Raw genomic sequence first — 16,318 nt, forward strand, 5'->3', positions numbered from 1 at the left:
AATAAACATATATTAATAAAAAATAAAATACTATTCAATTTAATTAAGATGTTTTGGTCCCTAGTTTTTGGATACATTTCTTGTCATCCTGCGTTTTAAATTCAGGTACCAGAAACACAACTTTAGATTCAGTAGTGCAAAAATGACCAATACATTTGTACCTAGATTCAGAAGAAGAATTTTTTTGGATTTGCAATACAAATTTTAGTATAATAAAGCATTAAAGTTTTATAGTAATGGGTCATGACCTAATTCATTTATCCAAAAGAAAGAAAAATATAATAATTCTTCATTTAGAGCTCTTAAATATGTATTATTATTAGACAAAAGCCATAATTACCTAATCAGAACAAAACAAAATCCCTAAGTGGTACAGTCGAAAGTCTGTAGGAAGTATGCACATTTAGTCGCTCCTTGCGAGCATGTCAGATTGTTACATTTTTTACCGGGTCATTGTGTCCTGGCTGAAATGTGTCCCCACTCTGCCAAGAATTCCATGGACATAGGATGTGGATGTGCTTCACAGAATGGACCACATGTCTGAAAACAACCAAAGAGGGACCTCCCAAAAATGCATCCAGGCAAGGCAGTGGATGGTACACCTCCAGAGGATTTCAGGGAGCACTGCTTAGCCACGAAAAGTTTGAAAAGACCAGAAAGGATTGAAGCAAGTTCAAGGAATTTGTGTACAGTCAAATTTTAGGCTCACTTACTCCATAAGCGAGAAAAAAAAATGTTTTACATAGAAACCCTTCTGTTCTGCTGTGAGCTGATCTTTCTTGGGCTGAACAGATTGGAGGTTTAACTTCCTTGAATGCTTCCTAGATAGATGAGGACTGGGGCACGCCGAGCCTAGCTGACAGTACAGGCTCCAGGAGCTCCTAGTGAGAGCTTGTTTTTGATGACTGGTAGATGATCTTGTAGAACAACCAATAGTCCCAGCTTGTAGAGGACTGAGAGGTTTCCCGAGATGCAAGACTTTCAGTGCTAAAACCAGGCAAACTGGGCTCTTTGGTCACCCTACCTGTAGGGGAGCAGCACATACTTTTCCAGTGTATATATTTGTAAAGCATATGTCTGAAGCATATAGAGAGGTGTGAAATACTATTAATATTTTTAATGATAAATAGAATTTGAGCACTTACTCCATGTCAATGACTGTACTAAGAGTGTTATGTATTTGTCTCATATTTTTACTACAACCTGAGACGTTACTATTGATATGCTCATTTTCTAATTGAGAAAGCTTAAGCTTAGAAAAATTAAAAGCATGGCTCTTTATCAGTCATACATTTGATAAGTGGTGGAACAGGGAACGAGCTTCCAGCCTCACTCCAAAGACCTTATTCTTAACCACTTTGCTCTACAGGGTCTCCCACATTCAGATAGCATTTACTGAGTATCTATTGTGCCTGCATACCGCATAATTATGGGAACAACACATGCACAACTGTGCGGAGGGTATTATTGCCTAATTTATAGTAAGAGAATCAAAGGAATTAAGTGGATTGCCTAAGTCAACAAAGCAGTTGCCAGGCAGATTTTGACTCCACAGCTCATGTCCTGTCCACTGTCCTATGTTGCTGTGACAACCACCACTCACAATACCAGGACCTTGAAGAGGCCCAATTAGGGGTCCTACCTACCCCTGATGACAGGATTTTTCACCATTCAGCTAAATATTCTAATACCGGGCTTGCCCCTCCATTACCACGCAGCTGGAAAAAACAAAACTGGTGTATTTGAATAAAGGCGACACATCCTTAGGGTTGAAAAGTTAACTGAGGAACTATAAAAGTTCACATCACATTATTTACCTTTTACCTCCCACTTTTATGTTAAAAGCTGAGAGACCATATCATTTTACGCTTCACATACTGCTTTGTAGGCATATTTTAAATTATTCATTCTAAAAGTAAGCCAATTTTTCCATCTCTGCTACATTTCTTGGACAGTTTTAAAGAGCCCATGAATGTAGTTTGGGGGCATCGAAATAATGATATAAGAAGATCAAAACAGAACCAGAAATTAAATGACTTCAAGGTGAGAGAAAAAATATTATTATCATAATAAGTTTCTAATTTATATGCCTTTAGATAATATTTCTTAAGTGCATTAACTTTTGGCTTTTGGAAGCAATTTTGAATTATAACAAAACACATATCTTTTTCTACAAATATGAATTTCCTTAAGCATAAAAAAATGTGTAATGTACATACACCGAGAATAAAAATTTATTAGATTTCAAGTGATTAAATGATTTGGACAGGAACAAAGAGTTAATATCATTTGTTGCTCTTTGTTTTCCTGTTTCACTAATAAAATTTGTAATTACTGTAACAAGGTAATAGGGGACATTTAAGAATTGTCTATAGTCAAGTATATTTTAAAGTACAGGTTTCTGTTAAAAAAATGTTCAAATAAATTACCTGTAGTTTTCTTCTTGAAATATTGACAAGAATAGTTTGAATGGTAAGTCATATAAACTATATTTGTTATGGAACTATTAGCATTAACCTCATTTAGATGCAATTTTAGTAGTATACTATGGTTGTGAAACACATGATAGAAACAAATATGTAATTAGATTTTTTGTATATTCTTCGAAATCATCATTAATCACTATTAATAATCATTCAGACAGCATTATTTTAACTGTCATTAAGTAGAAAAGGATTTCTATTTTATTTACATTTTTATTAGGTGCATATTTATTAGATGCATATTAAGCCGGGTGATTCATTTCCTGTTATTGTATGTTAAGATTTCAAAGGTTTAAGTTTCTTAACCTTCTAGGGCAATGCTTTTCCTGAACACTTATAATGAATATTTATTAACGTTCATTCATAAATATTTAGAGCTCCATTAGTAAATGTTTTTAATTTATCCATTTGTTTTTTGCCACAAATCCATGAATATAGTCATTAAGGTCTTCTCATTAAACTTGAGAGACATAGAGGGTGAAGCAAGTCATATAAAACAATTCAGAACTCTTGGTTTTCCTTCCATTTTCCCATTCTGCTGACTCAAATGTGGTTATTTCTAATAGCATTACACGCTCTTAAATTTTCAAAATACTTAACATTTAAAATCAACCAAACCTCAACTTGCAAGAAGTGCTCCGTTGAGTTAATGCATTGTTACCCCTTTGTTCCTGGAATCTGTGGGGGAAAAGGCTGAGGAAAAGAGAAGGCAGACAGATGTCTAGCCATCGATAGGCTTTTTGATTTTTCCCCTTTAAAGGATGTATATGTCCCCTAAATAGTGTAATATTTCTTACACATTTTACAAAAAAAGGGAAAAGACTGTCAACAAATTAATGTTGAATTTAGCTTTTATGCCACACCGAGACTTTCAAGATAGATTCTATTGACACCAGTGTAATTGGAATAATGAAAAAATATGGATAAACATATTAGAGATTACTTGGGATAAACAGCATGACCCCAGGGAATGATTTTGTTATTTCCCCAGAGAAACCTTAATTACATGGGTTGCTCTTCACAAAGATATTTGAAGAAGAGCCTCATAAGCAGGCACTTCTATACCAATACACAGGTTATTTTCATTAAAAGCCCTTAAAAACAATGTGCTGTTTCCACTTAATGCGTGTTATTTACTTGTTGCATTTTATGTTTCTCATGCTAGATAGACATTATCTTTATTTTTTGTTTATATTATTATAGTATAATCCTTAACATCCAAAAGAATCATAAAAAGGTATGAAGAAATTAGGCAGAATTTGACACATATCTACCCTTGCAAATTGAAATGCATTTTATTCTAGGAAAATGACACAGAACTTGGACGTTTCTGTATAGTCAAAATATTTTAAACTTTTAATTTTTATGTATATATACGATATATGTGTTTGGAGGGGTAGAGAGTATCTAAGTATTACATCAAAGTTGCTTACTACAGTTGTACTCATATGAGCCCAAAAATAAGGATGAGCATGCAAGGAAGACATTATCTTTTAATTAGGAAGAAAAAAAAGCACTAAAGAAAAACGTAAACTACAATGGTGAATATATTCTCTATTAACATATATAGTGTTGGTAAATTGGCAAATGCTGGAAATTAGGTAATAGAGGAAGTGATAATTTTCCATTTTTTGAAAATGTGAAAAATAAAAATACCAATACCCTACTGTACTAATATTAAAACCAGAGACTACAACTGCAGGAGGTTACTCTAAACACTCTCTTTATTTCCAAATAAAAAATCCATAGAGGAGAGAGATATGGGGAATCGATCAAGGCAGAACTGATGAACTGAAAAGTGGTGATGGGTCTAAGACTCCAATCCATGCCTAGCCATTCCCAGTTCTGGGTTTTAGCCCTGTTGCCACATTGTGTCCAGGTGTTTGGAGAATGTTTGCCCATCTTAACAATTCATATTCCTCTAAAGTCTAAAAAACTGTGAATAGAGACTAGTATTACATTTTGAATTTTCAAATACCAAACCATTTATCTTTCTATTCAAGTTTTGTGTTGTTTATGCTGGTTACAGGCTGAATTAGCTAATTTTTTTTATCTTTTCTTACTGTTTTTTAAATCTATGTTTCACATATGTTATTTCTTATATTCGAGTTCCCACTATTAGTGATTTTTTTAAATAAAATGCATCAGAGAGGATTTGTTTTCAGTGCTGTCAATAATGGAGGTATTCATTCATACGTTTCATTCAACCTGACAGTTTCCACATACGTGATCATTTACCATTGCTCTTTTTCTGTGACACTCATTGGAGCAACAATGAGGCTCTACTATCACCAAACTCTTCATTGTATTGCTATATAGTGAGGGAGCGGAAGCATTAATTTTTCTATTCATGCAGTGTGATAGCACATTAGTTAACTAGACTAGTTCACCCTGCCCAGATATTACCGTGTATCACTTTTGACACATGTACTAGCTAACTCTGTTACAAAGTAAAATACTCATAATCTTTTTTCTTAGATATACTTAAAAACATGGAAATTTTTGTTTGTTTTCTTTTACACATATTTCACCTAAAATACTTGAAAGTATTAGAAACTTTAACAATATATTGTATGGATTTTTTTGCCTATAAGCAGACATTTGAAATTTCAAATTCATGTTAATTTCTAGATGCGTAGGGAGAATTATTAAGCATTTAAGGAATTTGAGGATCAGATTCATTTTTATGTAATTGTAAATTCATAAATAAAATTTTAATGTATTTATGAACATTTAAATTTTAAATTATAATGACCTGAAATTACACAAAGCTATAATATTGATAATATTTTAAAGCAAATCGTAAATGACTGGTAAGTCAAGGAAGTTTCCCAGAAAATTCAGAAAATTATATTCTCTTTGGAGGACGTAATTCTATAGTAACTTTTCTGTGATGGATTAAGGAAAACTTACTAAAGATCCTTAAGCTTCTTTTTTTAAGTCATAGAATTATTTAATAATCTTATAAAAGAAATAGAGAAAAATCCATGTAGGCACAAACATCATTTGTACATGATTTCACCTTGTTCATAGATTCGTCTAAGATCAACCATAACAATAGATTAAGAATTTATAGCAAAGCATATGATATGAAAAAAGAATTATTTTAATGTCTTTAGTTTCAATAATATCTAATACTTTTCATTAGGAAATTGTAAGAACTTACATACTTTTAAAATTGTATTCACTTTTCTCACCTTGCATGTTCCAATCAGTTATTCTTTTGAGTTTTGAAGACAAAAATGATTTCACAAGTATGGCTTTAATTTAACCCCTGAAAATAAGCCCCAGTTTTATACTTCCTCAAATGTAGTATTGAATTGATTTTTGACCTATGCAGATTTATCTGATAAAAATGCCAGAATTTAGAAACAACAATATATGTAAAGTAAAATTGATCTAAAGAAAATGAGTTATTTTCAATAAATATTTTTAGGTATATATCTGCTTTTAAAAGCACAATTTATTCGGCATCAAACAGATCATCTAGCTTATAGAAAATATAGTGAAAAGTTCCAACTTAAAAACTACTTTTTTTATGAAATTGCAATATTAATTATACCTTAAGGGCTAAGAGAGATGAATGGTATATTACTGTCACACTATTTGTAGCCGAAATAGTCTTTAGTTCATATCCTTATCTTTTGACTGTATTATATATGTAAGCTATAGTTTCATTAAAAGACTAAATGAAACTACATGATAATTATATCTGTAGTAGAAGATGAGAAGGCTTATTGAACTCTCAAGTATGTGGCAGTTTCAAAATTAAAAAAACAAATAAATAAAACCCAAAAGCCCCCCAATTTTTTAAAAATATTTTTGTAAAGGACTAGCAACTGGTATTTTGGTCATTGTGTTAGTTTCTAATTCTGCCGACATTCAGAACATTCCTCAAATGCAAATTTCATTCTAGGATTTGTAGGCGAATTGGAAAATATTTTATTCTATATTTTAAGTTTGCTGTTGGCATTAAATTGTTAAAATAATATAAATTGTTCAAATTATCAGTAATCAAGCTTTTCAAAGTAAGATATTTCAGCTCTCTGGTCTGTGGTTAATTTTGCTTATAGTGAGAGCTGCTCAACAGGTAATAATATTCCAAGGATTCAGTTCACTTTTAATCATCACTAAGTATTTATTATTTTCTGTATAAATCATGTACATTAATGGAATCATACCTTCTGGTTCAAATTTGTGATAAATATTCTATTTCGGTTCATAAATTTGTCTTACTACTTATATTGACATACCAATAATCCAGAAAAAGAAAATGTCATTTTATTCTACAACATACAGTTGAAAAATAAAATACAAAATAAGCAAAATCTGTAGAAAAGTTTAAAAATGTCCAAATTCACACTGAAAATTCTTCATTGATATTTATGAAAAAAACTTTTACTGAAACATAACTTGTATAAACAACTTCAGAATACACACTAATCTACATATCAGGAAATAATGAGAAATACTAAAAAAATGTGAATTATATGGAATTATCTGACTTTTTGATATGAGTAAGTAAATGTGTAGTTGTTTGCATTTTGCTTCTTGCACTCTGAGAGCAAGTAATGAAGATACATAGCTACTATAGTTTTGCTGTAGAGTCAAAGAGGTCTATTCATGGTTTTGTGTCAATATTAATTTAGAGACTTTATTTGACAGATGAGAAGATTTGAACTTTTACTTCTTTAAGAATAAAGATAATATATTAATTTTTTGGAAAGTAAAAATAAAATCATTTAAAACCATTTTAAGATTTATTTTAGTTAGGCTAACCATTGTCTTCCTGTGATTTAGTTTTGAGTTTTGCAAGGTAAAGATTTAAATGCAGCCATATCATAAGCTAAGTAATACTGTTTAGAGAGACAGGGTGTTGTCCTGGCAAGATTAAGTTAACAGAATTGTTTCAGACTGCTTCAGGTCTGTCTGAAAACAATTTTTTCAGTGTCAAGTTAGGCTCTTCCCTATGAAGTACATTATAGTGAAGGTTGCAAAGCTATGGGCTAATCAATGTCAAAAAATTCTTAAAATTAATATTATTTAGTGAGAATATTAAGCTAATATCATTTAAATCTGCTCTTATCCCAAGTGGAGATTGATTTGAATTGCTTTAAGCTTTAATTATAAAGCCCAACTGATTACAGTTCATTTGTCTTGCTCAAAGCTCAAAGAAAGAGCAAGTGCCCACAGGCAGAAGACAGAGAACAGATATTTGTACGTTTTCTTGTATTGCATATGGCTTTTTCTAAATAAAACTCACATTTTTCAATAACTTTGTATCAATTCCTAATTACTCTCAAGTAACATTTTGCTTTATAGTACTCATTATAACTCCTTATGTATTATCAAGTAATTATAAAATTTCTGAATGGCTTTTCTCAAGATCTCCATTGAACTACCCTTTAATCATTAATAGTCATCATTTATTGTCTCTGAAATCAAGATTTTCAAAGCAAGTGTGTGTCTTTGCTTTAATTCACATAACTGTGATGTTAGGAATTGATAGTTTCTATCTTATTTACTGAATTTAAACAAAAGCTATGCAATAATTGGTGCTAAAACAATGATTAAAAACATCTAGCCACAAATTTTAAACTATGTATTTCTTGGACTTGAACATAGAATAAAAGCTACATATCTACTTAATTTTTAAAGTGGGTGTCAGTGTATTTTATCAAGGATGATAGGCCCAGGTTTAACCATTTGTCAGCAAGTATTTTTATAGACTTCTTGTAAGAGATGAAATCAACAACCCAGCCAATCAGATATATCAACATTTCCATTATCCTTTAAATCATTAGGATCTCTTGGCAGAATCCCCGATTCATTAATGAGAACTTTTTTTTTTCTGTATATGTGTGTATATGCACAACTTAGAAATAAATCTCAGCACTTGTTGAAGAGGTTGAATAGTCTGGGAAGTTGGCAAAAGATAAGTTGTAAAAAGTAAACATAGGACTCGTACCACACAGGTATATGTTTTGAAGAGTTTACTCTGCACACAATTGTACCCCTAGCTCTTTTTTCTCCTTTATTGGTAAAAATTAAAGCCAGGGTCTTCAAGCTAAGCTACTTATGATGGATTCTGACTTAAAATAACTTACATTTTATTGAAGGCTGTAATTCTTTCCATCTAAACAGTCACAGTTGCTACTTAGGAGATTAATAAATATTTAAATGGAATATATTTCTTTACATATTATAAATTACAGAGCTAAAATTTTTATATTACATTTTCAAAACCTAGGACTCTTTTTATATGTCGTCAGACATAGCCATCAGAAATAGCAAACTTCTCTTAAGTCTAATTTTAAGACTGGCAAATATTCAAGAAGGCTACTGGTATAAATTAATGCTTTAGTAAGAATGCCTCATAAAAGCAGGTTCTTATCAATGAAAACAGATTTTAGGGACTCAGCTGAGGATGTTAAGTGGGTGTGTGCATGCATGTAAGCATGTGCATATATGTGTGATGTGTTCAGTATGCATATTTTCTCTATATATGTACATGTGACAACCAGTTGATTAAATATAAAACATTTTCACAATTAGATTTTGTGTCACATAATTATTTATGAATGGAATTGAAAATATTTCATATCAGATGAAGAAATAGTGTACTTTTGTTATAGCATTTGTATTCCCCATTCTGTGTGAGTTGAGTCATGTTCATCTTTAGATTAGCAGTGACTAGCATTATATTTTATGCATTTTGTTTACTTTACTAATCATATGTTATTTCTAAACTTCATTTGATTGAAGTCATATCAAAAGCATGAAAGTCTTAAACCATTCAGTTCCTAAAAGGTGCTTCACATGTAATTTTACTAACAATTGTCACCCCAATAAATGTTTTAATAGGCTTCCATTGTGTGTTTTTGCAGCAAGCTTAGTAGTGGAGGAGCGAACAAGACAGATGAAAATGAAAGTGCATCGATTTAAGCAGACAACAGGGTCTGGTTCTAGTCAAGAACTTGATCGCGAGCAATATTCCAAGGTAAAACTAGTAGTACCCACCAATAGTCTCCCCTTTATAAATGTGCAGTGTGTGTACCAGGTAGGACTAGCAAGCACCAAATTATATGAGAGAAGTTATTCAAATATAGTCTTGCATCATAACCTCTCTCCTCTTGATATTTTCACAAGATATAACTTTATTAAAACACTGGTTATTAACTTGGATTTCATATTTTTTGTAAAAAGAAAATGTAAATACTTGCTATTAAAGTCACTAAATGATCGATTATCAATAGTCAAATTCACATAAATAAGCAAGGCATATAAAAGCATTTTATTGCTTGAATATCATTTAATATTACATTAAATATTAAGTTACACATTTATAGTCTTAAATACCATTTTAGGTTGATATTTACAATCGTGGTTTGTTACTGAAGGGAATATTATACAGTGTGAAATTTCTTATTGGTCTGTCTTTAGTAAGAAAAGTAATTGATTTCTAACTCCTAGAAACAAATCCACACAAATCGTGCCAATAAACATTTAACTTGTATTTCAATATTATTTTGTAAGTTGAAGAGTTTATAAACTGCTAGAATCTAATAATTTTAATTAAAATATGCATAGAATTTTATACTCCATGACATACATATATATTATCTGGTTTATTTAAAAATCTTTTTTTAGAATACTACAAAAGTGACAGCAATTATAGGACAACTTGTGTTATAATTTGATGTCAAAGCCCTTTTGGAAGTAATGACCTTTTAGAAATTCAAAATTAAATTAAACTATACTAAATATTGAAATATGAACCTAGAAATATCTAATAATTATTAAAAAATAATTAACATGCAATATTATATTAGTTTCAGATGTGCAACATAGTTATTCAATATTTAAATACATAACAAAGTGATCACCACAATAAGTCTAGTAACCATATGATACCATACAAAGACCCTACCATATTAGTGACTATATGCCACAAAAAGATATATGCACCCCTGTGTTCACTGCAGCGTTATTTACAATAGCCAAGATATGGAAGTATCCCAGGTGTCCACTGATAGATGAATAGATAAAGAAGATGTGGTACATACATATGTAAAGGAATATTAACCATAAAAAAGAATGAAATCTTGCCATTTGTGACAACATCAATAGACCTAGAGGGTATTGTACTAACTAAAATAAGTCAGACGTAGAAGGACAAATACCATATGATTTCACTTATATGTGAAATCTAAAAAGCAAAACAAATGAACAAACAAAACAGAAACAGACTCATGGATACAAAGAAGAAACTGAGGGGTCCAGAAAGAAAGAGGTGGGAGAAAGGGTGAAAGAGAACTACTTAATTTTAAGTAATGGAGGTTCATTATATTCAGAGACTGGTACAAAAAAATAGAAGTGGTTACAAAGTATGTTTTGTCACCAGAGAGTCATGTGTATTAGATGCAGTTCATCACTTTGCATCTTAGGATAGCTGCAAAAAGATTTCCAGCGGAGGTACTGCTTATAGTCACTGTGATTCAGTGTGGCCCAATTCCCTAGGACTCTGAAACAACATTTTAAAAAGGAAAATTAGTAAAGAGAAAAAATCAGCAAACAAAATATCTTGATGTTCCACAAAGTTGCTGATTCTAGCTCTACATATCTTCTGTTTGGTTTATTCTGTATGTTATTATCTCTTAATCAGCTGATTTGTCTGTCTGCTTTATGGATGTCATCATTTTTGTTTTCTTTTTACTACAAATGCAGAACAAATTAGAAGGGTTTCTTCCTCCAAATAACTGGATACAGTTATTTGAAAAAGTTCTTTAAACTGGAAATGTATCATAAAGCTGAGAATACTTTATCAGTGTCTTGGCATTATGTGAAAGGATGAGGTCAAATAGACAGCACAATGCCAGAAAATCTGCCACCTAAATTCTTCTCATATTCTTACATCCAATATAGGACACAAGAAAGAGGTAAATAAAGAAAATCAGAGTAAAATATTAAAAGCCTTTCTGGATCATTCTGAATTAGGACTCTAATCATTAATCAGTCAATCAAAAATAAATACAAAATGAAGTGCCATTGAAGTCTGAATCACCACTAACACTTATATTGCTAATAAATCAAAACTAAGTTTACCTTGCTTGGAAAATTCCAAATTCTCTGGCTCATAAAAATTTAAAACTTAAAAGCGCCTCAAAATAATCTTCTATTCCATTTCTCTCATTTACCAAATTTATTAAAACTGAGGCTCAGAAGACAGGAGACAGTCGATTTACCAAATTTAATAAAGCCTTGCTGTAGAGGCTTTATAAGCCCTAGAAGTCCTGACTGGGAACTTAAGTACCACCTTGCTCTGCTTGTGGTATCATTGAAATGTATGCTGTACTCCAGTTGATTCAGAGGTTCTTCTTTGGCTTTTAATTTGCATACAATTTAATTATATTCTTTTTTCTTCTCCCTCCTTTGCACAGGCATCCTTTTTTTTCTCTCTCTCATTGCATTTGAATATTTTTAAAAATTACTTTCAAAGATATTACTGTTGCTCTTACTGCATAAATTGACACTATATCACATAAATAAAATGATTATAAATTATCAATAAATATGAGCTCAAAGATATGGTGTCTTTAAAAAAACTTTTGAGTATAAAATAGGAAAATATATAATATTGCATAACAAATAGTCTTTTACATGTCAAGTAAAAGATATATCATTACTCTTTACAATTCTAATATTCATATTGTGGCTTACCAATAAAATGTTTAAATAGTTTCCAGTAGCCATTTCAGTTATATCTCTCTCAAATACTTGAAAAACTATATTTTTTATTTTTTATCCATTTATCTCAACCTTTTTATAATTTACATATAATTTATTCACATAATTTATATTAATTTTTATAATTTAAGCACCACTATTATTATAAATTTACATTTATATACATTTACATTAATATACATTTAATTTTTAACCTTACTCTTTTATTCTTTTTTAGTATCTTAAATTACTTGACATTTTAGATGAAACAATACACCTTAGTTGAAATTCTGCCAAATTAGAAATTAGTTAACCATTCTCAAAATATTTATAACCAAACACCAGTAGAACTAAATTTTTTCAGAACAAAGAATTATGTACAAATAAAGTATAATTCCTAAGATGTTTCAAACCTGGCACCTCCTGTGAAATAACAAATGACCCTAATATCCATCCTGAATAAGGAATTAGCACTAACTTTGCTTTTGAAAACAAAACACAAAACTACTTTGGTGTGACACCATACTATTTTTTATTGATGTTATGCAGAGTTGCATGCCTTAATGTTGGGGTGAAATTCATAATTGGAGGGTGAATTTGCATTTAGGCACTCACATTTTAGAGTGCTTATGTTCCTGTAATCCAGGAACAGCAACCAAGATTCATGTGATGGGTACCGTAGGTAGCTGCTGAGTGTCTATTATTACCTATAAAAATAACAGCCCTATGATTAGAGTTTCCTCTACATTAAGGACTAATTTCCCTGCTGTCTGATCAGTATGCATTCCTCCTGAGGATATTATGTTTCTCAAAATATAATTAATGTATTTACATTAAAATGTTTAACTGTTAAATAGCAAATTCAACAAATTGTTCTTGATAAAAGGCCAAAGTGACTATTTAAACTTTCACAGATTTTGAAAATAATGAAATATAGTAGTAAAAAGTGAATGTAAAAGTCTTTCGTTTCCTTCAGATAACCAATGTAAAAAGAAAAAGAAAACTGTGATCTCTTGTCAGAATTATTCTTGTAAAGAATTATTTAACCAAATATAGAAAAACTTAATATGACACAGTCTTTTAAAATCCCTTGTTTCATCTCTTCGCTAGAATAGCAAAAGTATATATACAAAAAGGCTATAGAAAAGGAAGTTTTTTTGTTGGAGAAACAGTTGCATGTATATTCACATATCCTTATGCAATAGTCTGCACTATTATTATTGACATTGGTCAAATAAGGGGAGCATTTCTTCTAGGTGTCAACACAATGCCGGAAAATCTGCTGCCTAAATTCTTCTCATATTCTCATGGATAAGCTATTATTTCAATATGTTTGGAAACATTATAATAATTGTATATCTTATTAGCCAACTTAGTAAAATAGTTTCAAAAACAAGTAATATAGGAGTAACACTATTAAATTTAGGTTTTGCTATGTGAGTGTATTAAGGTTTTCTCACATCTACTCTATGAGTAAAAAATGGTTCTGACTGCAATGAAGCATGTCAGTCAGGATCATGCCATCAGATATGACAGAATTTGTTGATAAAATATTATCACATTACTTTGAGTACATTATCTTAAAACATGTTAACTTTAGATCATACATGAAGCTGTATAAATAGCTCAGTTCTGGACATAACATATGTGAATTTCCTTTTAGGTATTCCTTACTGGAATTGTCTTTATGCTTGATGTAAAACTCTTTACCCAATACCTACACACAAGAGATGAAGAATTAAAACATTTAAATACTTTAGGCCTGAACTACTCTCATCTGAGTAGTTCTTATTAAATTAAGATGATTCCCTTCTCTAGGATTTTTAAAAATGTATTGTATTATATATTTTTTCTATATACAGATCCAGAGTTTAGCATCAGTTTATCTAGGATACTTTTGCAAGACAATTGTTTATACAAATTTTTAGAAATAGAGAGTTTGGATTGTTTTAGATTCATTAAAACTCATCCAACATTGAGCATCAGTGGATGGATGAGTTTTTTCTCAGGTTAAACAAAGATTTGATATTTTCACACCTTGACACATAAATCTAAAATTCAATTGCTTGGTAAGAAACTTAAACACTCAAAGTTTAGTCATGTGTTTCTTCTAGTTGTATGTTCTTTTATTTTATATAAGAGGTTATCTTACCTTCCAGTACCTAAGATAAGAGAGTAACTTATATATTATAAAATTATGTGTAATTTTATAAACTTACTATTTATTGTAATTAAAATATATATGAAAATAATATATAATATATAAAGCTATTTATGGTGTGATCAGTTACCATAAGACAGTGAAATAGAAAGAAGAATGGCTTAACTGCTTTGACAGCTTTTACGTTTTAATCTTTTCCCTAATGATTTCTAAAATCTTAGGTAATGAATACCAAAGACAAATTTAAAGATATTTAAATATAAAATGTAGTGTATATTGAAATTTTAATAGGAATCCCAGTTTTTACTTTTAACACTGAGTTGGTAGTTTAAATCTGAAAATATCTAAGTAAACCATAATAGAAAGTGTAAAGCCAACGTCCACTCTTTGCTGCCATTGCTTTATTCATCTTTGGCACAGCCCCTCAGCTTTAATACCAACCCTTTTTTTATGAAAGGATATATTTTTTGAAGAAATTTGAAAGAGTTGAATGTCTTAGGGTAAATTGAATAGTTTTAGAAAGAATCAAGAAGCACAGACAAGTGGAAGCAGGCTAGACCATGGAAAGAGTAGAAGGTGAATAAAATAGTCAGTAATGAAAACAGAGAAAAAAGAGAATCTTACGCACTAGAAAAAATAAATAATACAATTTTGAGTATATGCAAGTAAGTAATGAATTTTCCACCCAACCATTTAATTTTTGTGTTTCATTTACAATTTTGTGTTCCATAAACAATTTTGTATCTTCAAAGGATGTAGGAGTTTTGCATTGGAAATCACATATTATGTTAGTGTTTGGATTGTTTTAGATTCCACACCAACTTTTTATGAAGGGACACATTTATTTGATGTTGACTAGTCATTAACCTCACCATTTATATCTCTTTTTCCTATGATCTGATGATGGAGCTCACATTTTCTTGTTTTTAATCTTTAGTATAACATACATAAAGATCAGTACAGAAGCTGTGATAACGTCTCTGCCAAATCATCAGATAGTGATGTCAGTGATGTGTCCGCCATTTCCAGAACCAGCAGTGCCTCACGCCTCAGCAGCACAAGCTTTATGTCAGAGCAATCTGAGCGCCCCAGGGGTAGAATCAGGTGAGTTGGCAATACTGTTTATATAAACTGGGTCTTTGTCCGTGATATAAAAATGCAACTAGCTTGGTGAATAATTAATGTTCTACTAATTGACCTAAATACAGTTTAGATCAATTAATAGAAACCAGAAATAGTAATGTTTCATTAAAATAACTGGGACTAGAGTGGGTTACATATTTATTAACTATTGTGTAGCATCGTCGATAGACAGTTTGGTACTGTCTACTATCAGACATAGCTGATATCCATAGTCATAATTTTAGAGATTGCTCAGAGTCACATTTGCAGGAGTTTCCTTCTAATATGATTAAATCCGTAGAGCATTGTTTAGTCCAGATCAGAAAATGTTTTCTATAAAGAGCCAAATAGTAAATATTTTAGGGGATGCAGGACAGGGTCTGTCACATCTACTCAACAGTGTTGTTGTAGTGTGAAATCTATGTAAACAAATGAGCATGGCTAGATTCCAGTAAACTTTTATTTACCAAAAACCGGAAGTAAGCTGTCCCCATGGGCTATACGTAATTTGCCGACCTCTTCTTTAATCCGATAGCACTTGGTCAACTTTCAGGGTAGGATTGAGTGGATGAGAGAACAAAATACACACCCTAGTTTACATTGTGCGAACTGTAAGAAATGTACATGTTTTTTAAATCACCGGTAGTGCTCTTGTGTTCTTACCTGGCAAAATACCCTGCTGAAAGGCAAAAGACCTCAAGAATCCAAGTACCACCTTAATTAAGTAAAGCAGTAATTTTATACTTGTTCTAAATTACTTTCCAGAAATAGAAGTTTCATTGATGGAATTTGGGGGTTGATGAAATGCCCAAGAAATATAAATGTT

The 16,318-nt window shown here is 31.0% G+C and overlaps 1 protein-coding gene across 50 annotated transcripts in view; it reads left to right on the plus strand.

The window, feature by feature from the left end:
- RIMS1 (regulating synaptic membrane exocytosis 1) overlaps positions 1–16,318 on the plus strand; it is a 446,831-nt gene that overhangs the window by 349,831 nt on the left and 80,682 nt on the right. For 35 of the 50 annotated variants that reach the window (XM_019749282.2, XM_019749278.2, XM_074333173.1 and 32 more), the window contains 2 exons: positions 9,371–9,483; positions 15,308–15,474. The exons of the other annotated variants lie outside the window; for them this stretch is intronic. In XM_019749282.2, coding sequence (XP_019604841.2) covers positions 9,371–9,483; positions 15,308–15,474 — 280 coding nt within the window. The remainder of the gene's footprint in view (positions 1–9,370; positions 9,484–15,307; positions 15,475–16,318) is intronic. 50 annotated transcript variants of the gene reach the window in all.

The sequence above is a fragment of the Rhinolophus sinicus genome, linkage group LG05 (assembly GCF_036562045.2).
Source record: "Rhinolophus sinicus isolate RSC01 linkage group LG05, ASM3656204v1, whole genome shotgun sequence".
NCBI classification, from domain to species: domain Eukaryota; kingdom Metazoa; phylum Chordata; class Mammalia; order Chiroptera; family Rhinolophidae; genus Rhinolophus; species Rhinolophus sinicus.